The following is a 24,001-nucleotide window of genomic DNA, read 5'->3' on the forward strand; positions in this document are numbered from 1 at the left end:
AGAGAGAGAGAGAGAGAGAGAGAGAGAGAGAGAGAGAGAGAGAGAGAGAGAGAGAGAGAGAGAGAGAGAGAGAGAGAGAGGCTATCTTATATTTCTTTACAACCCACACAATTAGGTAAAAAAAATATAATTAACAAAACACACACAAAGACGTACTCAAAAACCTTTCTGAGTCGAGAGGAAAAAAAATCATTGAGGTCTCTTGAAACAGAATCCCACCCACCCTTCCCCTTCCTCTCCCCATTCCCCTCTCTCCCCTAGAGCTCTCACAGCCCCCTCAGCCCCCCAGTCCCCTCTTAATCAGCTAATCCCCTCACTTAGCCCTCCCAGCCCTCCTCCTCCCTACACCCATTTCCAGCCCCTTCCAGCCCCCCTATCAACCCCTCACTTTCTAGCAATCTTATCACCCATCATCCGTTTCAGCCCCCTTTAAACTAGTCAGCCCTTACAAGACCCGTTTTCAGTCCTATCAATATCTGTCTTACGAGTTCTTGGTCCTCCTCAGTCCCTTAATCGCTTGTGTTAGTCCCCCTTCACCAGCCCTCCTTATCCCCCCCATTTTCTTTGCTTTATTCAGCCCTTTCTGGCCCCTTCATGATGTCCTATAATGGTCAGTTCGTCACCTCCTCCTCCTCCTCCTTCGCCTCCTCCATATCCACCTAATCCAGCCATTTAATATCTCCTCACGAGCCATTTTTTCGTAGCTTCCTTCAGACCCATTATCTTTGTTCCATTCAGCCCCTTACAGCCCCTTAAGTATGTCCTAACTTCAATGTCCTAGTCTGGTCTTTCTTCATCCCCTCCTTCAGATATATCTAATCCATCCCTTCACCATCTCTTCACCAGCTTTTCTTTCGTCCCTTATAAAACTTTCATCTCCTCTGCCTTCCCTCCTGCCTCATCCAGACCTTTAGACCCTTTCTTATTACCTCGCTTAGTCCTTCAACAATCTCTTCATTCCTGCCATAGTCACCTTCTTCACCCCCTTCGCCTCCTACCTCACCCACCCAGGCCTTATTTCTGCTTTAATTATTCCTCCACTTTTCTCTCATCAATCTCCATCACCTACATTCAGTTTCATTCTTCCACACTTGCCACCCTCTCTTTCAATAGCTGTTTAACCCCATTCAAGAGGAGGGTATCAGGACACCTCTCCTCCCGAAACTGACCTATCTTTCGGCCACTCCTCTAACTCTTTTTGGCAGCAGTGAGTAGTGGGCTTTTTTTCATATTTGTTTCCTTTTTTTTTATGGCCTTGAACTGACTCCCTTGCTTAAAAAAAATCACTAACATTTTACCCTCTGCGCCTTCCCTCCCTATAGCCGTTTCATCCTGCTTCACTCAACCCCTTCAGCCTCTTTCCCTGTTCTACTTTTATCTGTTTTACCACCATTGACTTTAACCCTTCACTCTTATCATCCTTCCTTTCTTGAGCTGTTTCACACTATCTCAATCCTATCAGCTCCCTTCCCTTTCCTCACCTAGCCCTTTCAGTCCCTTCGCCTTTCCTCACTCAGCCCCTTCACCGTGCCTCACTCACACACCCTTTACCCTGTCTCCCTTCGTCCCTTGTCCCCATTGCCCGGCGGCGTGGTGTTCCTGGTATTCAGAGTCGTTCCCGCCGCACACGTCAATGGATCCATCAGGTATTTCCGCCTCAACCCACGCCCATTAAGGCCTCGATCCCTTCCTGAAGGCGCCCACTGCCAGCCTGCCCCGCCCCACCACCCCATCACCTCACCCACATCCTACCCACACACCTGTACCCACCCACCCAACCACCTATTCGCCAACACACTCAATATAGGACCTGTCTTTACCCATTTAATAACACCCATCAACTTGCCCTCTACCTTCACCCACGCACCCACACCCAACCTATATATCTGTTAGGACAAAAGCAGGGAGGTGGTTCCTATACCCACCCATACACCCAATAAAAGAGGTATCATTAACCCGTGGAAAACACCCACTAGCTTACACCCACCTCCACCTACCCACCCATAACACCTCATCCACGTACCTGCCTATTTCCTGGACTGTAATACCCATACCCAGCCTATACCCGTCTCTAATCCCATCCATTCACATGCCCACCCATTTCAAGACAAATTACTGAAAGCCCAACCAATATAGAACAAATAACTATGTCGATATGATAAGACACTTTCGCTTCTCACATCAACTATTTCTAAAGGTCAAAGAGGGGTCAGTTTACCGTTGATGAGGTTCTAATGAGTGCTACTTCAGGTTCCCGGTACAGAGGAAGGGTCAAACTACCACCAGGGTCATGAAACTACTCCTGGAAATGCCCACAGCTACTACGAAAGCCTTGCCAAATATGTGTTCTAGGGCGACGAAATGTCTTATATTACGACTTTAGATGTCCAGGTCACTTCTAAGACTCCAACACCTACACCAACAACGCCCACACTTCCAAGCTTTAATTTGAAGCTCCCCAAACACCCACTTCACAACCCACCCACTCAAAAGCCTCATTAAACACCCACACCCACCCACACGCCCGTCCAGGAGTCTGATCAACACCCACCCCCGCACGCGCCTTAATCCTCCCGCCCACCCGCCGTCACAGCCTCGTAATGGCGCTGAGAGGAGTTTTCGAGTTCCTGATCCGCCTTGCTGCTCCACTACCTGAGCCGCTTAACTGCCTCATTACCCTGCGATCGCTGCTGCTCTTTACCGCCGGGAACTACTGCGTCAAGGGAGAATACACCTGCCCCAGCCACGCCCAGACAGCTATTAGGGTTCGTTCGACCATTCATATTCGTGCCACCATTCCAACAGGCGGGATTCCATTGACAAGCAGCGCCACCCTCGGCCACCCAAAGAAATGTCACAAGAGCTCGGTTTAGTCAATCCTATCTCGCTTCTTTGCTTTAGTACCCGGTTAATGACAGCCTCGTGTGTTGGGAAGTCAAGGATACAAGAAATGATTTATATGTTAGCAAGTCAACTGAAGACAGAGTTGCTTTCTATAAAGACTCGGCTTAGAAAATACCCAGTTCAAGAAGAAAAAGTAATTGAAGGATATCGTAAAATAGTTCTCCGCATAGATGCACTGATATTGAAAGGAAAGGGGGGGGACACGCTGGGTTGATTAGGAGTACGATACAAAGATGTGTGTGTGTGTGTGTGTGTGTGTGTGTGTGTGTGTTGGAATGAAATCAACTACACAGATACACACACGAACATACACATAATATCGTACGGTACTTCAGACCCTCAATAAACTGTTAAAATAAGAGAAAAGTCGTTTAAGTATTATTTCCTCCTAGCAACTGCATGTCTCGTTCCATGATATCCTTGCTCGTTCACTCTTTTGCTTCCACTCCAAGATAATGCTCGTAATGGCCGTTCCCGCAACTTGAGACCTGAATGGGTGGTGCATCTCTCTCTCTCTCTCTCTCTCTCTCTCTCTCTCTCTCTCTCTCTCTCTCTCTGTAATGGGCGGAAGGAAAGGGGCGGATCGGTGTGTAATAATAAATAAATAATTCGACTAAAATACCTCATAAAACAATTCATGGATCGTGAAATTCAAATTGATGCTGACATAAGTTCCTTTTTTTTGTGTGTGTGTGTGTGTGGGAGCTCTGGGTATCGTCAAGATCTCAGAGGAGTACCTAGAGAGAAAAAAAAAAAAAAAAAAAAACTTACTATATCATTCTCAATTTGAATTTGGTATCAACATGGCGCCTGTCAACTTGCCCACACCCCCTATTCTGCCAGCGAGACATGCAATTACCGGTGTAGCGTGAAATACAGTTGCCCCTGAAAAACTGGAGAGAGAGAGAGAGAGAGAGAGAGAGAGAAGGGGCGGGGCCACGCACGCGCATCGATGGGGAGGCAACAGTTTATCACGGGGTAACTATTTTTCACACTTCACCGGCCAAGTCCCTCTTCACCCTCTACTGTCCCTGTGCATGCTTACCTGCCCTGGGGGTCGTGGGGGTCGCCGGGGGGGCCGCGAAACGGGTGACAGGGGGCAGGGCGATGCACGTCTGTCTTGTGGCCTGTTGTTTACATCCCGCCCAGCTGTCCCGACACCCGCCGTGGAGAGCGTGTTCACGGAATACTACGCTAGGTTTCTGATCTGAGGGGACTGGCTTTTTCATACACTATAATAAACACCCTTCATTATTTCTGCTATATCTACACTATTTCTGCTCTGAATGACGTTTTGATACACTAGGACAAACACCCTTCATTATTTCTGCTGTGAATGACGTTTTGATACACTAGGACAAACACCCTTCATTATTTCTGCTCTGAATGACGTTTTGATACACTAGGACACAAACCCTTCATTATTTCTGCTGTGAATGACGTTTTGATACACTAGGACACAAACCCTTCATTATTTCTGCTCTGAATGACGTTTTGATACACTAGGACAAACACCCTTCATTATTTCTGCTCTGAATGACGTTTTGATACACTAGGACACAAACCCTTCATTATTTCTGCTCTGAATGACGTTTTGATACACTAGGACACAAACCCTTCATTATTTCTGCTCTGAATGACGTTTTGATACACTAGGACACAAACCCTTCATTATTTCTGCTCTGAATGACGTTTTGATACACTAGGACACAAACCCTTCATTATTTCTGCTCTTAATGACGTTTTGATACACTATAACAAACACCCTTCATTATTTCTGCTATTTCTACACTATTTCTGCTCTGAATGTCGTTTTGATACACTAGGACACACCTCAGAGCACGGCAGCCCAACACAAAGACCAGCATGTCAGTTGAAAGTTAACAGCAGACAACCCGCGCCTTTTTTCTTCTTCTTCTTCTTTTGACCTGTAACGCTTTGTATCGCTTCTTAGGTCCTCCTTCTCGACACTACTTCATAACATGCACTTAGTTACTTAACATAGTGCACACACACACACACACACACACACACACACTAAAGGGGTAACGAAAGCCGCTTACCTACAAGTCTAATGATAATTCAATGATCACCCGAGGATAATAAGATTTGTATTTGGTTAACATTTATTTCGATAATGTCATAAACAATTCTTTCAACAGTTATGAGCCTATAACAACACTAGGAAACCATCCAAAATTAAATTCCAAGTCAAATATTGCACACTGACATGACTTTAAAATCTTGTTGATATATAAACTGACGTTTGATATATATTTTTGCATAGATAGCCTTGTCAATCACAGAAGGGTAGATGTTGATAGTCACCACGCCTATTCTTCTACGCTACGGTACAAAACTGGCATAGAAAGGCGACAAACTACTTCGTCTTGGGGGGTTTTATGGGGCTATAGTTAGGCTATGGGACCACAGCCTCTAGAGCCCCGTTTGGCGACAAGCTACTATTTCTTAGCAAACTCAATGGAAGTAAAAAGGATATGAGCGTGTTCTGAAACTCGAGGGGTACACAGGCTGGTACCTATAGACGGGATGCATGTTGCTGATGACCTTGTTGGGAACCCGGGCGTTGTTGATGATGGGCCAGTGTTCCCCTGCACTGGGCGCGTTTTCTGTGTTGGGCAGCGCGTTGATGGAAGACTCGTCCTTCACCCAGATGGTGTTGGAGGCCGTGTCCGTCTTCCAGCACTCGGACATATACTCATCAAGGTTCCTGTTCTGACACTTGTTGACATAGGCGACCCTGCAGAAAGAGGTAAGTTCTCTCATTCTAGTATTAAAAGTATATGGGACATGAGATAAGTTATAACACTCTCTCTCTCTCACACACACACTCACCACGCCGTCAGGGCTGTTCCCTTCCCCTTCCACCTCTCAGTGTCCCGGATGATCTTTTTAATACACCGCAGGTCGTCGGTCAAGTCGCTGTCCAGGAGAGCTGACGCAGAGAAAATACAGGTAGATAAGTAGATAGGTATAGATAGATAAACTAATGATGGCTATATATGGCAGCTCCTGTGTGTTGATTTCTCATTATGAAAACTTGGGTCGGATGATGATTGATTGATAGTTTATTGTTGCAGGTAAACAACAAAGAAGAAAGCATTATCAGACGCTTTCACCTATTGCATCAACTATTTTCAAAGGCCAAAAAGGAGATTACGCGGGTTCTAATTAGTGTTCTTTTAGGTTAATGGTACAGAAAAAGGGTCAAACTACCAGAAGGGTCATAAAACCACCCCTGGAAATGCCAAAAACTCCTATGAAAGCCTTGTCAAATATGTGAGCTTGGGCGCCGAAGCGTTTAAAAATATGACCCTCGGCGAGTCGGCCCTTACCAGAGCAGGGGATGCCGCACACGTTCTTCCCACCTGACTCGTCCCCACACCAGTACTTGTTGTTCAGCTGGAAGAGTCCGTAATCCTTGCTGCCGTCCCAGTTGGCGTGGTTAATGGCAGCGGTGTTGAAGGTGGACTCGTACTGGGCAATGCAGACCCCTGGTGGTGGTGGTAGTAGTAGTAGTAGTGGTAGTAGTAGTAGTAGAAGTAGTAGTAGTAGAAGGATTATGTCATAGGTGAAAGATGGATATGTAGGCAATGCATGAAAAATAATATATACATGATTAGATTCTATAGGAAAACAATAAGTATATTCGTACAGTTTTAAAGGAATAGAAGAATGAAAAAAAAGAGAAGAGGAAGAAAGAAGATAGAAGAAAAGGAGACAAGAAAATAACAAAATAACAAACAGAACAATAAATAAACAATAATCAAATAACTAGATAAATAAACAGACAAATGAATATACGTACAGTTCTTAACGTCGTCTCTCTTAATGTGGTGAATGGTCTCAAGTTCCTTCGCCAGCTCACACTTGCTGAATATCTTCCCCTGCGCCACGCCCACCACCGCCACCACCACCACCGCCATCAGCATCACCGCGAGCCTGGAGAAGAAAAGGGACGAAGATAAACTTTCAAAGGGTCGCATTTATAAGACATTTCGCCGCCCAAGAACACCTATTTGACAAGGCTTTCGTAGGAGTTGTGGGCATTTCCTGGAGTAGTTTTATGACCCTGGTGGTAGTCTGACCCTTCTTCTGTACCGTGAACCTCAAGAAACACTGATTAGAACCCGATTGACCCCCTCTTTGACCTTTAGAAATAGTTGATGTGAGAACCAAAAGTGTCTTATAATACCTACCTTTGAAAGTGACGATGACGTTACAGAAGAGTTAATGGAAGAAATAGAGATGAGAAGAAGAGAAGACAGAAAAACATTAAACTTGTAGTTCTTAAAGAGACCCTCAGAGTTAGGAAAAAAGGAAGATATTTTGTTAACGATAAGGAAGGCAGAGCAAGTAATGAACAATAATAAGGAGAAGGATATGAAGTAAAGGAAGACAGAAAGAAAAGAAAATGAGTAAAGTAAAAGGGAATCAAAACAAAAAGGAAGATACAACAGCAGGAAAGACAGGAAGGAAACACGAATCAAGGAAAATGAGATCAGAAACGGGAAAAAGAAGTAAGAAAAAATGTTAAATTGGAAGCGGGACGTTTTGAGGAATAACAAACGGGTTCATGACACATCCTTTTATTATTTTCCTTCCTTTTAAGCATGTGTTATTCTCTCCCTTTTCTATTTGTTTATTTCTTTGTTTACGTCTCTGATACATCGATTTCCCTCCCCCCTCTTGCTGTGTTTACGTCTCTGATACATCGATCCCTCCCGATGCATTTTTGTTTTCTTTTAATATCATTCTTGACACATTTTTTTCCTTTTTATTCGTTTCTTTATTCATTTGTTTAAAGATCGAATCAGATGTTTTGAGAGCGGTCAGAAAATACCCTTTACGTTGGGCGAGGGTAAAGGGTATTCACGAGTTTTAGGCTATAGAGTAAAGGTTAGGCTAAAGATATATTAAGCCTTCCGGTGTCTACGTCTTAAAATACATTACCATTATTATTATTATTATTATTATTATTATTATTATTATTATTATTATACGTAGGCAAAGATACGACATAACATATAAGTCTCGTGAAACAGAATAGATGGAGGTAGAAGCATATCAAATTAGCCTAAAATTCTATAAAAAAGGCGTTTAATGTATGAGAGAGAGAGAGAGAGAGAGAGAGAGAGAGAGAGAGAGAGAGAGAAACTCGAATATTTTTAAAGGCAGGTAAGCAAACGAAGCAATTAAGGTGTGGTATTCAGAGGCGAGTCTCTAACGGGACGGATCAAAGAAGGCCATTAGGAACCCGAGACGAGGCAGGTTGTGTGTGTGGGGTGGGAGTAGGGAAGAAGAAGAAGAAGAAGAAGAAGAAGAAGAAGAAGATGAAGATGAAGCAGAAGAAGAAGATGATGATGAAGAAGAAGAAAAAGATGAAGAAGAAGAAGAAGAAGAAGAAGAAGAAAAAGAAGAAGAGGAGGAGGAGGAGGAAGAGGAACAAGAAGAGTAAAAGAAGATGGTAATAGTGACGATAATGATGATGATGATGATGATGAAGTAGAAGAAAAAAAGAAGAAAAACAAGGAACAGAAGAAGGCAAAAGAGAAGATCAAAAACAAAAACAAGAAGAACAGTTATGACAAAAACAAGAACAAGAAAACAAAAAAAGAAAACGAAGAAGAAAACGAAGACGAAGGAAACGAAAACGAGGAAGAAAACGAAAACGAGGAAGAAAACGAAGAAGAAAACGAAGAAGAAAACGAAGACGAAGGAAACGAAAACGAGGAAGAAAATGAAGAAGAAAACGAAGACGAAGAAAACGAAGACGAAGGAAACGAAAACGAGGAAGAAAACGAAGAAGAAAACGAAAACGAGGAAGAAAACGAAGAGGAAAACTAAACAAAAAGAAGATGGAGGAGGAGGAGGAGGAGGAGGAAGAGACAAGGATAACTGGAGCAACTTGACAAATATAGGCAGTCAGTCGCTCCTGCAGCTTCGTAGTTCAGTGACCCTCTCTCTCTCTCTCTCTCTCTCTCTGGCTTCCGTGCGGTTTTCTCATCTCAATTAGTTCTTCCGCGTTTCTATGAATTACGCAATAACTATTTTGTATACCACGTGACCTTATCGCTATCTACTACTACTACTACTACTACTACTACTACTACCGGCCTCTTGCAGACTCCTTACGTTCTTATGTTCTTACGTACTACTACTACTACTACTACTACTACTACTACTACTAGGGTGTCAGACCAAAGAATAAGCAACAGTAAATGAAATGAAAAAAAAAGGATATGAGTTAGATTATATGAGAGAAAATATTAACACCAAGTAAAGGTATGAAAATAGAATTGTAGTAGTGAAAACAGCATTATACATCAGGTTATACAAGACGGGAATGAGTAAAGGAGTTAAGTAAAGAAATGAGAGGAGAAGAAAATGATTATACTCTTTATATTATTATTTCTGCTGCTCGTAACAACAAAACCCACCCTCTTAACATGTCTTCCTGGCGCGTCCCTAGTAATTATATTCGCTTCGTTCTTCCTAGCTCGTAACTCCACCCTTCCATCACCACCACTACCACAGCCGCCGCCAAGGTCCTTCAGAACATATTGATTTAGCTTGTAGGCGGCGCGGCAGCAGCTTAAGTTATTGCCACAGGTCTTAATAGGAGAGAGAAGGAAGGGAATGCAAAGGAGAGGACTGTGAAGGAAGGGAATGCAAAGGAAAGGATTGTGAGGGAAGGGAATGCAAAGGAAAGGACTGTGAAGGAAGGGAATGCAAAGGAAAGGACTGTGAAGGAAGAGAATGCAAAGGAGAGGACTGTGAAGGAAGGGAATGCAAAGGAAAGGACTGTGAGGGAAGGGAATACAGTAAAAGGGAATAAGAAGGAAGAGAATGATAAAATTGGGAAGTGTAAAGGGGAGGAGAATGTTTAAGAACGCCCCGGTAATTAAGCCTTGATAGCCTAACTAATTAATAAAGACTCCTACTGGAACCTCAACACTTAGAAACAGAAAAGAGAGAGAACATACTGATTTATATATGGCATGAAACACACACTCGTAATATCTGCTTTTTTATACATTTCTACATTATTCGTTTCCTTTTTTTTTTTCATTTCTGATACAAAAAACGAGAAGAAATACGCTGCTTTATATATGGCATGGGACACACACTCGTAATTTTTTGCTTTTTATACATTTCTACATTATTCGTGTCCTTATTTTTTCATTCCTGGTACAAAAAACGAGGAAAAATACTCTGTTTTATCTGTATCGTAAAACACTCGGTCCTAATATTGGTTTCTTATCTATTTCTACTTATTTTCTCATTCCTGGTCAACCACGTCTTTATAGTCTAACTCTTTTTTAGACTCCTTCTGCAACCTTAAGATCTATATATACAGAGAAGATAAAAAATAAACTGATAATTATATAACACGAAACTTATTCATAACATCGCTTCTTATCTATTCCTACATAATCGTTTCCTTATGTTCTGATTTCTGGTCCACCCTGAACGTCTTGATACCCTAAATAAACTTCTATTGCAGCCTTAATTAAGATCAACGTACAGAAAAGAAAGAAAAACGCACTGATTTTTTATATACGACACGAAACTCGCATAATATCTCCTTCTTATCCATTCATTTCCTCCTCTTTTCATTCTTGTGGGCCATTCAGAGGTGGAGGCTAACTAATCCAAGTCGAAGGTTAGCTGCCAGAGGTAACGAGAGGGATGAGAAACGATCCGATCCAACCCTATACTTAAACTAGATTCCGGGTTGTGGATGATTCTTGTGTTCGTTCCGCTACCTTGTCTGTGTGTGTTCGTGTTCGTGTTTCTGCTGTGGGTCAAGGTGTTGGTGGTAGTGTTTTTTGCTGTTGTTTTTTGTGAAGAGTAATTCATAGTTGAGGTATAATTTGTTTTTTTAGGAGCGAGGGAGAAGGTGGGGAAGGGAAGGGAGATGTAGAAGAGGAGGGAGGAGGAGGAGGATGAGGAGGAGGAGATGAAGAGGACGAGGAAGGGGATGAAAAAGAGGAAGAGAAGAAAAAGGAAAAGAAGAAGAAGAAGAGAAGAGGAGGAGGAGGAGGAGTTGAAGGAGAAGGAGAAAGAAAAAGAAAACAGAAAAGTAAAGAAATGGAAAGGAGAGAAAAAAAGGAAAATAAAAATAAAAGGTAGACAAACAAATGAAATATGAAAAGAAAAGGAAAACACAGAGGAAGAGATGACATGATAATAAACAAGAAATAAAAACAACAGAAGAAAATAAGAAAAATATCAAGAAGAAATAGAAGAGAAGAAGAGAAATGAGAAAGGAAAAAGAAAGTGAAATGAATTAAAAAGAAACAAGAGGAATAAAAGATGACGAAGAGTGATGATAAAAAGAAAAACACATAAAATTTCAAGACAAAAAAAAATAAAGTATAACAAATGAAAATCGAGGAAGAACGGAGATAAAAAAAAAGGATCGCAGCAAAAAAATGGAAAATGGTGATGAAAGGAAAACAAAAAGAGAAAAATATGAAACGACTGTAAAAACAAAAACGTAAACAAAATCCACCACAAAAAAACAGGAAGGAATAACTGTCTCCTTTGTTGTAAAAAAATAAAAAATAAAAATAAGTACAATCCCCGGTATACTTTCTCTCCCCCTTACCTCATGTCACCAGCAAGACTACAGCAGAATACCAGGAACGACACCCCGACCACCAGGGACAAGAACAGGACCAGTGGCGTACGGTGAAGTAGCGGAGGGCAACCAGTAGCACTTTGCGGAACACTGGAAGCTGTGAACCCTCGCCGCGCCGCGCTCCGGAGACCAATGGACGAGTGGCTTCTGTAACGAGTTCTTTATCGCGTCCCCGCCTCGCCCTCCAGCCTCGAGACGTGCAGTTGTCGAATTTCTCCTAGACTCATCGGCTTATATATGTGTGGGAGGATGGGGTGTGTAGAGGGGATGGGGTGACTGTGTGTGTGTGTGTGTGTGTGTGAAACGTTTGGTGAATATGTCATGATTATTTATGTAGTGTCAGCGGGGGTCAGGGGATCCTTCAGTGTTTGTGTGTGGGGGAGGGTCGTGGTCATAAGTCCTACAGTCACAATAGTTGAAGTACAGCCACATTCCCTACACACACACTCCGTCTTATTTCCTACACAAACATTGGGTGCCCAGCATAATCTCCTCCGGCGTATCTCCTACAGGTAGCTATACTGTATTATCTCCTTCAATGCTACGATACCGTGTTATGTACAAAAGTGAAGTGCAAACGAATGCGATTTTTTTTTCAGAGGAATCACAGTTGCATTATGCTCGAAAGAGTACAACAAGCTGGGGAATGTTAATAAGGGATTTTCTTCCTCTCTAATGACACACTTATATAAAATGAAACTCTAAAACAAGTTAGAATTGGATTTCTTAAGCACATTCATTTCAATACCTTAAGCCTGTCATGAAAGATAGCACGAGATGAGGGACATTTTACAGGGCTATACTATGGGTCATATTCTTAAACATTCCAGCGCCCAAGTACATACATTTAACAAGGCCTTCATGGGATTTACGGGCATTTCCAGGGGTAGTTTTATGACCCTGGTGGTAGTCTGACCCTTCCTTAGTACCGTGAACATAAAGAAACACACATGGAGACGCGTTTAACCTCTTATTTTGCCTTTAGAAATAATGGATGCAGGAGAAGGCGGCGTCTAACAATACCGACCATAATGTACTGCTGGCCATAAGAGTAACCAAGCAATTTTCACAGGGGGCAACGGTGCTAGATTATCGTACTCAGTGCCTCGTATTTACCCTTTTCTGGGCCATAACTATTGCCAAAAAACACCAATAATTAACCATTTTGATGATAACTATATATGAAGGCAGTTATCGGGGTCAAAGAGGCGGTTTTTGGGTGGGATATCGGCAAACCAAGGAGGCTGAGTACGACAATCTGGCACCGTTGACAGGGGGCAGCGTGTTGGGAGATTATCGTACTCAGAGCCTCGTATTTACCGGTTTCTGAGCCATAGCTATTGCCAAACACACCAATAATTAACCATTTTGATGATAACTATATATGAAGGCAGTTATTGGGGTCAAGGAGGCGGTTTTTGGGTGGGATATCGGCAAACCAAGGAGGCTGAGTACGACAATCTGGCACCGTTGACAGGGGGCAGCGTGTTGGGAGATTATCGTACTCAGAGCCTCGTATTTACCGGTTTCTGCGCCATAACTATTGCCAAAAAACACCAATAATTAACCATTTTGATGATAACTATATATGAAGGCAGTTATTGGGGTCAAGGAGGCGGTTTTGGGTCGAATATCGGCAAACTAAGGAGGCTGAGTACGACAATCTGGCCGCTGTCCTGGCACGGTGAATTTAACGACTCAACTCGTGTGTCTGAACGTCAACTCGAATTGTCTCCCTATATGTAGACTCCCCTCATCTTGCCCTTCCTTTCTTACCTTCCTCCTTCCCAGCACTTCATCTTCCCCTTCCCTCTGTGGCCTTCCCTTCTGTCTCTCCATTCCTTTCTCTCATTCTCCTCTTTCCCTTCTATGGCCTTTCCTCCTTAGTCAAAATTTCGCAATAAACACTTGACTCGAATACCGTTGTCGTTCGTGGCGTAGGGAATGTGACGGTGACCTTGTAGGAACTGTGACAGAATTGACATTTGTTTGTAGGAGATAAGTTTTAATACGTTATGCTGTGTCTCAGTAGGGAACATTTCACTACTCTAAAAACTGCTATGTTGTATCTGTATTGCCTGGGGGTTGGGATGACATGCTTCTCCCTTCTCCTTTGTTGTTTAATTGCAACAATAAACTATTAATCAAATGTTGTATCGGAAATGTGATTTGTAGGAAATGCGTCGTAGGAAGTGTGGCGCCCCCCCCCCCCTCCCCTCCCCTCCGCGTGTGTGTGTGTGTGTGTGTGTGTGTGTGTGTGTGTGTTTACAGCAAAGGAGGCAACTTATCGGCAGAAAATATTGAAACTCATGTGCGTGTGTGTGTGTGTGTGTGTGTGTGTGTGTGAGAGAGAGAGAGAGAGAGAGAGAGAGAGAGAGAGAGAGAGAGAGAGAGAGAGAGAGAGAGAGAGAGTAGTAATAGTAGTAGTAGTAGTAGTAGTAGTAGTAGTAGTAGTAGTAGTAGTAGTAGTAGTAGTAGTAGAAATTGTAGCAATAATAAGGAATCCATGGTTAAAGAGTAAAGGGAGTAAGGTAGGTAGGGAGGGAGGAAGGGAGGAGAGCAGGGGAAGGGAGGGAGGGAGGGAGAGAGGGAGGAAGGAGAGGGGAGGGAGGGAGAGGAGTAACAATGCTGGGTATGGTGGAGTCATCTTGGAGGCACGGGGAGGAAAGGGGAAGGAGAGAAGGGGAAGGGGGAGAGAGGAAGGATGGGGCGTTATGGAGGAGGGAGTGAAGGAGGAAAGACGGAGAGGGAGGGTGAGAGGGGGAATGAAAGAGGGAGGCAAAGAGGGGGAGAGAAAATAAAGATAGGCTGTATGGAAGGAGGAGGAGGGAAGAGAATGATGGGATACGGCGGGAGAAGAAGGAAAGAAGGGAAAGGAGAGGTAGGAGGAGGAGGAGGAGGAGAAGGAAGGAAGGAAGAGAAAGTGGAGAAAAGAAAACGAAAGGAAAAGGAGATGAAGAGAATAAAGTGAAGAGGAAGTAGAAGGGAAAGAGAGAGAGGAAAGGGAAAGAGGAAAGGGAACAGAAGGGAAAAAGGAGAATGAGGGAAAGGAAGGGAGGGGCACAGAGGGAAGGGGAAGATGAAGTGATGGGAAAGAGGAAGGTAAGAAGGGAGGGACAAAATGAGGGGAGGAGAAAAGAGGAAGAGAAGATTGAAGGGCTAGAAAAGATGAAGGGAAGGAAAGGAAATACGAAGGGGTAGAGAGGATGGGGCTTGAGGTAGATGAAGGGAAGGGAACGGAGGGGATGATGATGGAAGGGGAAGGGATAGTTTTGAAAGACTGTGGAGGAGGAGGAAGAGGAGGAGGAAGAGAGAAGGGAAGAAAAAGTGAAGGAGAGTGGAGGAAAAGGAAATATGGAAGGACAGAGGGAAGGGTAGGGAAGGGGAGAAGGGTGTAGGGGAAGAAGGGAAGGAAAGGGAGGGAAGAAAAAAAGGGAGGGTTTAATGGGGAGGGAGAGAGGAGGAAGGTAGGGCAGGAAGGAGGGTTGGTCTGCACCATACACACACACACACACACACACACACACACACACACACACACACACACACGATCCCCCCTCCCCCCCTTTCCTCCCCGCCATACCTTCCTAACTAACCTACTTCCGTTTTCTGCTTCACCCATAATTAAAAAAAAGGGTTATGTAGGAGAGATAGAAGTAGAGGAAGGGGAAGAGGGGAAGAGGGAGGAGGAGGAAAGAGAATGGGAGAAGGGAACGAGAAGAAGAAGATGAAGGGGAGAATGGAGGAGGAGGAAAGGGGAGGGGAGCAGAGGGAGAAGAAGTATGGGAAGTAGAAGGGAAGACGAGAGGAAGAAAGGGGGAGAGAATACAGAGAGAAGGAGAATAGGAAGAGAAAGGGGCGAAGGACGGAGAGAGAAGCGTAGGGAGAAGAAGCAAAGGGAGACGGAAGGGGAAGGGAGAGAAGAACTATAGAAGGCGTAGGAAGGAGAGGAGGCAAAGAGAGAAGGAAAAGGAAAGGGAGTGGGGAAGGAATAAGAAAGGGGAAACAGGGAAAAAAAAGAGAAAAGGGAAGGGAAATGCAAAACGAAAATGAGTAGGACGGGAAAGGGTCAAAGAAAGGGACGCGGAGGGGAGTGCAAAGGAGTATAGAAGGAGGAAGACGCGACGGCTGGAGGAGGAGGGAAGGTAAGGCGGGTGATGCAGGTAAGGGCAGGTAAGGTACAGTGTTCTCGTTACCTGTGGCGTGTGAGTGCGAGCGGCGGAGGTGCGAACTCTTGCCCCCAAAACACGAATCCAAGGTGAGTTTCCCGCGCTGAGCATATGCTAATCCTCCCCACCATCTTGCAAAGCGTTAGATAGATAGATAGATAGATAGATAGATAGATAGATAGGCAGATAGATAGACTGAGTGATAGAGAGTATATAAGAAAAAGGCTTCCGAGTGTTAAAAATAGATAGATAGATAGATAGAAAGATAGATAGATAGATAGATAGATAGATAGATAGATTGATTGATAGAGAGTATAAGAAAAGGCTTCCAAGTGTTAAAAATAAGTTAATCCTCTCTGCAAGGCGTGAGAGAGAGAGAGAGAGAGAGAGAGAGAGAGAGAGAGAGAGAGAGAGAGAGAGAGAGAGAGAGAGAGAGTAAAAAAAAAAAAAAGGAGGTTTGGTTAAAAGGTTTCCGCGTGCCAAACCCAACGGCGCGTCACTAACTCTCTCATTAGTGTCTTCTTTATTTTTTTTTTTGGTTTTAATGAACGGGTCAAAAAATATACAGCGTCCCCCCTACCCTTTCCCACCCCTCCCCTCCCTCTCCTCTACTCCTCCTCCCCCCCCTCCCTCCCCCATCCCCATCCCGCTCCGAGGCGTTGGTTCTATAAATGATCGGGTCTGTTAATTGCAAGGGTTCGGATTCTGTATAAGCGGTTGATGATAATTAGAGGTGAGAAGATTGCCACGCATGCTCTCTCTCTCTCTCTCTCTCTCTCTTCAGGAACAACAAAAACAGTATCAGGAGCTTCATTTCGAGGTTTAATGGCGTTGAAAATCCTACCTCATTGCGGCCGCATTCTCGGTGCCGCGACCTACCTTGTAACTGGTCTTGTCAGGCGGAGGGGAGGGGCGGGGAGGCGGAGGGGGGGGGCAGGTGAAGGGAGGGGAGTTGAGGCGGGTGAGGGCGAGGTGATGAGAGACGGGCAAGGGGAGGGGAGGCAGGGGAGGAAGGAGGTAGGTACAGGTGAGGGGGGGATGGAGGTAGTTGAGGGAAGGGCGGGGAAGGGGGGTAGTTGAGGGGAGGCAGGTGAGGGGAAGGGAGGCATGGGAGGAACGGGGTAAAGGGAGAAAGGAGGGAGGTACAGGTGAGGGGGAGGGGGGGGTGGAGCCGGTTGAGGGAAGGGCGGGGAAGGGGGATAGTTGAGGGGAGACAGGTGAGGGGAGCCGAGGTGAAGCGAGGTCACTCACCGCTGGCTGGCTGGCGAACAGACTGGACAGGCAAGGAAGCGACAAGTTAAGATGACACAACGGTGCATGCGACAGACAGACAGACAGACAGACACAATGGTTTAAAAGGTGCACTTGCTACCTGACTAATAACTTCCAAGCTTTTTTTTTTTTTTTACAGCAGAGTCAGTTCAGGGGCATAAAAAAAAGGAAACAAATATGAAGAAAAAAAAGCCCGCTACTCACTGCTCCTAAAACCCAAATAAATGACTAGCAAACTAACTAATTATTTAACTTAGATATCTAGGTTTTTGTTACACTGATAGTTACTTTGTTATTTAGAACTTCGTTTATCATCTCATTTATTAACTGACTAAATAACTAAGTAAAAAGACAAATATTAAATCTACCTCAATAGGAAAACAACCAACAATATGAGGAACAAACTAGCTAACTAACTAACTAGGTAACTTACTGCCCTATCAACTAATTTAGACTGTCAAGCTAACTGAATGACCTACTAGTAAATAAACAGCTGTATCGAGGCGGTGTCAGGCAGGGCCCTCAAAGCCAAACGTTTGCGTGAGAAAACAAGATCACGTGATAATGCTTGGGAAAGGATGCATAAGGATTCCCGGAGCAAAACGTTCGGCGCATACAGGACAAAACAAACGGATGTGGAGTGATCTTTAACATCCATATCTGTTTTCTCTTTTTAATGTTATAACGGGAAAGCTGACAGAAGGGACGGGAAGTGATGAAAGCTAAAGGTCGAAGGTAGAATAAAAATGTCGATATACGAGAACGTTCTGAAGTATTTCGAGGAGATGAAAGAAAGGGAATTGGAGATGCTGAACGTTTACTGGAGTTGAAAGAAGAAGGATGAGGCTGTAGAGGGAAAAATACATGTTGCTTATAAAGGACATGCGTTCTGAGGGATTTCGAATGTGTTAGCAGGTGAAAGAAATGGAAGTGGATATGTTGAATGACTGATAGGGTTGGAGGGAGGAGGAGACGGCTGTTGGGGGAAAAAATACATGTTGCTTATAATAGACATGCGTTCTGAGGTATTTCGAATGTGTCAGCAGGTGGAAGAGCGGGAAGTGGAGGTGCTGTATGACTGATAGGACTGGAGGAAGAAGGAGGAGAAGGCAGTAGGGGAAAGAAATACATGTTGCTTATAATAGACATACGTTCTGAGGTATTTCGAATGTGTTAACAGGTGCAAGGAAGGAAAGTGGGAATGCCGAATGACTGATAGGGTTGAAAGAAGTGTCGGTAGGAAAAAAATTATGAAGTACATGTATCTTATTATGGGCATGCGTTCTGAGGTATTAGGAATGTGTTAGCAGGTGAAAGAAAGGGAAGTGATGCCGAATGCCTGCCAGGGTTGAAAGATGTGCCGGTAGGAAGAAGAAAAAAGATCGCGAAGAACTTACCCTGAAACCTAGCTACCCCTGGACGAAGAGTTTATGAAGGAAGGAATTAGGGTACAACACGTGGGTTTATTTTGAGATTATGAGGAACATGTGTTTATAGAGGCTAATGGACATGCAGGCCTATACTCGTGGAGGAAAAGCTTGTGAATGGCAATATTAGACATCAACACATGGGCTTATTTTAATTATGTGGAGTGTTCGTCTTTTATTTTTATTATCTTTGAGCGGCCTTCTTTGCTGTAGATAAATGAGCGTTTAATACCACCAGACTCTGATGCCCATAGAGTTAGGTGGAGCGATATATAGCAAACAGGAGAAGTAGGACAGGAGTTAGAGAGCTTGAAAGTAAAGTGGAAAATTATATGAATTGACCAGAGACAATTTGAGATACTTAGATGTTCATAGAGTTAAGTGGATCTATATAAAGTAAATGAGAGGAGAGAGAGACGAGAGTAAGAGAACCTGAAAGTGAACTAGAAAACACTATATGAACTGCCCCAAGCCACCGTGAAATACTTTAGTGCCTGGTGAGAAGCAATAAAAAACGAAGCTATAACAGGAGGAGCTACGGGCAAAGAGAGAGAGCAAAAAAAGACGAAAAAAACAGAGAAACGTCAAGTGAAGGGAGATTTATGAGCTGACCCAAACCACCGTGAAATACTTGAAGGTTTGAAGGGCTGAGTTGTGAGCACTAAAGGACACGAGGAGGAACTTGAGGGAGGAAAAAATGAGCTTGCATGTTAGAGGGGAGACTAAACAAGCTTATTACCACACTTGCCCTGGTTGCAAGATTTAATAGGAAAACGGCAGAAGAGATGAAATTTAAGCATGTCAAGTGGAAGATTGCACATAAGCTTATTACCTCCAGTCGTTGTTTAGCTCTGGTTGTTAATGAAATAGAAAAAAAAAAGAATGTGGAGACTTAATCGTGTGGCTTGGAAGAATATACAGCGCTTACTTTTTTTTCTGGTTGTTAATGAAATAGGAAAAAAAAAGATAGACTGATACAACCTTGGAACGTTGATTAAGTTTAAGAGGAAAGACAAGAAAGGAGAAAAGAAAGTAAGAAAGAAAGAAAGAAGTAAGGAAAGAAAGAAAGTCAAGAAGGAAGGATAACCACCTCCGACAACAACAACAACAACAACAACAACAACAACAACAACAACAACAACAACAAAAACAGCAACAACAACAACACGTAAGCTTCTTCTTCTTCTTCTTCTTCTTCTTCTTCTTATTATTATTATTATTATTATTATTATTATTATTATTATTATTATTATTATTATTATTATTATTATTATCATGGTCGTTAATTAAATAGGAAAAATAGGTTGAAGAGACTAAGTATGAGGATGTGACGTGGACGATACTGACAGACTGAATGAATAAGCTGTCCCCTCATGCCATTTATAGATATGAGGAAAAGACTGTGTTCTTTGTAGGCTGCTGAGTCAACGGGATATAATAAACGCCTGCTGAAGAAGTACTAGCGACTGGAGCTCTTGCACACATTAGGTTGGAATTCTCAGACACTCCACTTCAAACTCTCCCATGCATCATCTACTTTCAAACTCCGAAAATTAGATAAATCGGTTTGTATTCAGAGTGTTTTTTTAGGTCCCTGATACAGAAGAATGGCCAGGCTACCACCAGGGCCATAAAACTACCCATGGAAATGCACAGAACTCCTACGAAAGCCTTGTCAAATAGGTGAGCTGGCCAAATGTATAAGAGTGTGACCCTAAGATCCATATACTCAAAAACTTCGGGCTTACACACCCACATTCGGTAAGGCTTTCGGTGGAGGTTGTGTTGGTACTTCTATGGGTTGTTTTATGAGTCTATAGTGATAGTTCGACAAGTTTTCTGCGCCATGAACGTTGAAAACACTCATAGGAGCAGTGAGTAGCGGGCTTTTCTTTTCATTATTGTTTTCTCTTTTTTATATACCCTTGAACTGTCTTCTTTGCTTTAAAAAAAAAAATGAGAACCCCGACTAATCTCCTTTGCGGTCCTTGGAAATTTTGTTGTGGGAGCCGAAGTGTGAACGGGACGAAATCAGCTTCATTACTAAAAATTCCGTCACCTTAAGTCTTTCCCTTCTCAGCTTGCGCGATGTCTGCCGTGCGCTGAGCTTCTTGATCTTGCTCTTGTAGTTCATATTTTTGAGATCTTACAACTCAGGACGTGGCTGGTATAGAGTTCAACATGGAGTAGAGCATTTTTTCCTTCTTCTTACGACAAAGGAAACAGCTCAAGGGCAATATACAAAGAAAAAAAACGAGGAAAAAACAAGAAACGCGGTGACCAGTTCCTCCTGTATCCTGTCCTTGCCTCTGCCCATCCGGTGCATGGTTCCTGTATGTTGCCTCGGCCACACAGCTATACCCTCAACATACCGGCAGCTCGTGTTACCAGGGTGTCCTAGTCAGTGATATGTAGCGTGTTGACAGCCCATTGTTTAGCTCGTGTTCGTTGTTGACATGTGTTCGAGGACCTGACTGGGATCGATAAGGTTAACAGGAACAGTGTAAAAGGTAGAGAGTGACTGTGATGTGCATGGGGGCATGTTGTATCAGCTGATCTGTTCTGCAAAACCTCGAGCAAGTTAACAAGACAGAGAGAAAGAAAAAGGAAAAGAAAAGAAAGGAAGGAAGAGCAAAAAGGGAGAAAGAAAAAGACGAGAACGAAATAAAAATAATAGATAAGAAGGAGTAGGCTATATGAACGAATGCTGTGCACTTCCTAGAACACCACCACCACCAACAACAACAACAACAACAACACTTCCTGCGCCCGCTATCACGCTTAAGATATAAACATAAGAAAACAAAGGCGAAAACATGTTCTTTAGGAAGGCTGAAAACAACACGCCCCCCCCTCTCCTCCTCCCTCTCCCCCTCCCCCTGCGAGATCATTAGGAAGCATAATTATAATCACCTCGCAAGACTTCCTTCCCCTTCCCTCCCCTCCACCTTTCCTCATCCTCCACAACACTCACTAATGTTTGCTCCGGAGGGAAAGGCTTGCGTGCACTGCGCTATCGTTGTTGTTGTTGTTGTTGTTGTTGTTGGTGGTGGTGGTGGTGTTATAGTTGTTGTTTCTGCTGTTGTTATCGTTGTAGTAGTAGTAGTAGTAGTAGTAGTAGTAGTAGTAGTAGTAGTAGTAGCATATACATATTTTTTTTACATTTCAACTCCCTTTATATTCGTGACCACCCGCCTATCTTTACTCTCTACCATTAAATGATTAAAACTATAAAATTGATCATCATGCATATCTAATTAACGCTACACCCATTTAAGTTACTCTTCTACTACTACTACTACACACACACACACACACACACACACACAACGCATGCAGGTGGTTGAATTTCGGACGTTACACAACCTTACCTTTTTCTATGGTTCCTACCTGCCCCGGACCTTCCCTTTCCCCCCTTTCCCCCCTAGACGCCTTGCAACCACCGTACACGCATCCTTACCCTGCACAGCAACGACCTTCCCCCTCCCTTTCCCCCTTGTCCTTCCCTGCTCCCGCCCCTGTTAGCTAGCCATATGCACGTGGTCAGGGCAGTGGTGGTGGTGGTGGTGTAGGAGGGAAACCGTTGCCAGGGCGGGGTAAGGGAGGTGGGTAAGAGGTGGGTGAGCTGGTGTGTTACTCAGCAAGACAAGAGGAAGCCAGCCTTGTAATATTTAATAAAGCAGATAGTAGTAAAGAAAATTAGAGGTAAATGAGTGTTTTTCGTGCGTTAGGAGTTTAGTGTATATGGGAGTCAAGCCATGAGGAGGTTGTTTGGTGAGGCGGTGGGTTACAGGGGACAGATGCAAGCCAGTCGTGCAACATTGAGCAGAAGGGTGATGTTAGATATTCAAAAAGCTGTCCATAGAGCGTTGATAGGGATGTAGGAGGCAAACCAGGGGATGGGGCTACGTCAGAAGGAGGGTTTACTCAACAGGATAAGAGAAAGCCAGTCGTGCAACATTTAGCAGGAAGGGGAAGTTAGATATTCAAAAAGTTGTTTATAGAGTCTTAGCATTGATATAGGAAGCAAACTGAAGGAAAAGGGGTGCGTTTGTGGGCTGCTCAATGGGATAAGAGAAGGCCAGTCGTGCAGTACTTATCAGGAAAGTAAAGTTACATATTGCAAAAGTTCTCAGAGTTTAGATAGTGATGTAGGAGGAGAGGAGTGTTGGTGAGATGGTGGGTCATTCAGAACACGAGAAAGCCAGTCGTGCAATATTTAGCTCAGTTTATTTTTAGTTTGTGCTTGAAAGTCTGTTTATAGAGTTAACACCGGGGTACGTAGGAGGAGAACCGTTGTCTGCACCGGGAGGAGGGCTTGGGGCGAGGTGGGTGAGGCGGGCGAGGGACATGGGCGTTGGTTGGGATGAAGAGAGGCGGGGGTCGGTTCTCTCAAACACTTACACCTCTCACATCAATTACTTCCAAAGGTCAAAAAGGAGATCAATCGGATTTTCATTGGTGTTTTTCACAATCATAGCATAGAAGAAGAGTCAAGCTACCACCAGGGCCATTAAACTACCCCTGGAAATGCCCAAAACTCCTACGAAAAGCGTGTTGATGCATAAAACTCGGGCAGGAAACTAAACTCCAGCATGCAGCGTGGGAAGTGGAAAAATAATTAGCACCGACTTGATTTGTGAGAGTAATACGCTAAACTATTTATCCATTGAAACATTATTGATCATCTTCATCAGTGGACATGGATAAGGCTACGAAACTTTCTCTCCCTGCCCTTTGTAAAGTGTCTCTGCCTTCATCAGCACAGCCAGGCTTCGTAAATAAAAGGGTGGCAGGTAAAAGGTGTGGCATTTGGGGTAAGCTGCGAAATTTGGTAGTACAAGTAATATACATCAACCGCGTAATAAAACCTAAAGGAAGGAAGGAGGCGGTGGTATGTTTAATGTAGCTGTGGTTTGTTAAATGTGGTTTCTCTGGTGTCGAGTTCAATGTGTGTTTAATTAATGCAGTGTTTACGTTGCATCTTGTCAGGGGGTCATTGTTCGCCGGAGCCGCCCGTGACATTTAATTAAAGAGACAGAATAAAAAAGAACGTCAAGTTATTGCATGGCGTGTCCTTGCCTAATTGTTTTAACTTTACCGGACCGGTCTTGCAGTGTGCCTCATTCATATATGCACTTCACTTAGATGCCGTTGTGCTGACTTGGTAATGTGTTTCACTATTGTATTGCAAAGCTGTGCGAAAAACAACCTCCTCATATCTACATCAGCTCATTCTTCGTAGAGTTTTTAGTTGACATTTCTTCTTAGTCCTATAAATTACACTAAGCATGACAAATGAAGAGTGTGCAGGTTATTACAGCGAAGAAGAAGCGAAACATGCTAGAGGAGGCTACAGGTAAACTCTTGCATAAGGGATTTGGACAGTATAGAGATGAGCTTGAATAGAAAGTCCTATGAGTGAGGGTTACAAATTTTACAACTAATAATAAATGGCCTCTCCTGACTTTACTAATTGCGCTGTGTATGATGATAATAACAAGAGGAATGGTGGAGTATGAGCAGAGAGAGAGAGAGAGAGAGAGCGAGTGTGAAATAAA

General features: G+C 43.6%; 1 protein-coding gene across 1 annotated transcript; it reads right to left on the reverse strand.

Moving 5' to 3' along the window:
• Window positions 1–5,012: 5,012 nt before the first annotated feature.
• LOC126983060 (lysozyme C-like) lies at window positions 5,013–11,779 on the reverse strand. The gene is made up of 5 exons (XM_050835537.1): window positions 11,540–11,779; window positions 6,734–6,867; window positions 6,261–6,419; window positions 5,761–5,860; window positions 5,013–5,665 (listed from the first exon to the last, which is right to left on the reverse strand). The coding sequence occupies exons 1-5, from the start codon at window positions 11,542–11,544 to the stop codon at window positions 5,383–5,385; spliced, it is 681 nt and encodes a 226-aa protein (XP_050691494.1). The 5' UTR covers window positions 11,545–11,779; the 3' UTR covers window positions 5,013–5,382.
• Between the last annotated feature and the right edge of the window lie 12,222 nt (window positions 11,780–24,001).

The sequence above is a fragment of the Eriocheir sinensis genome, chromosome 52 (assembly GCF_024679095.1).
Source record: "Eriocheir sinensis breed Jianghai 21 chromosome 52, ASM2467909v1, whole genome shotgun sequence".
NCBI lineage: Eukaryota > Metazoa > Arthropoda > Malacostraca > Decapoda > Varunidae > Eriocheir > Eriocheir sinensis.

Coding starts and splice junctions, on each gene's coding strand:
- LOC126983060 (XM_050835537.1), bottom strand. Junction 5,861..6,260: donor GTGCGGCATCCCCTGCTCTG/GTAAGGGCCGAC, acceptor TCTCTGCGTCAG/CTCTCCTGGACAGCGACTTG. Junction 5,666..5,760: donor GGAACAGCCCTGACGGCGTG/GTGAGTGTGTGT, acceptor CTCTTTCTGCAG/GGTCGCCTATGTCAACAAGT.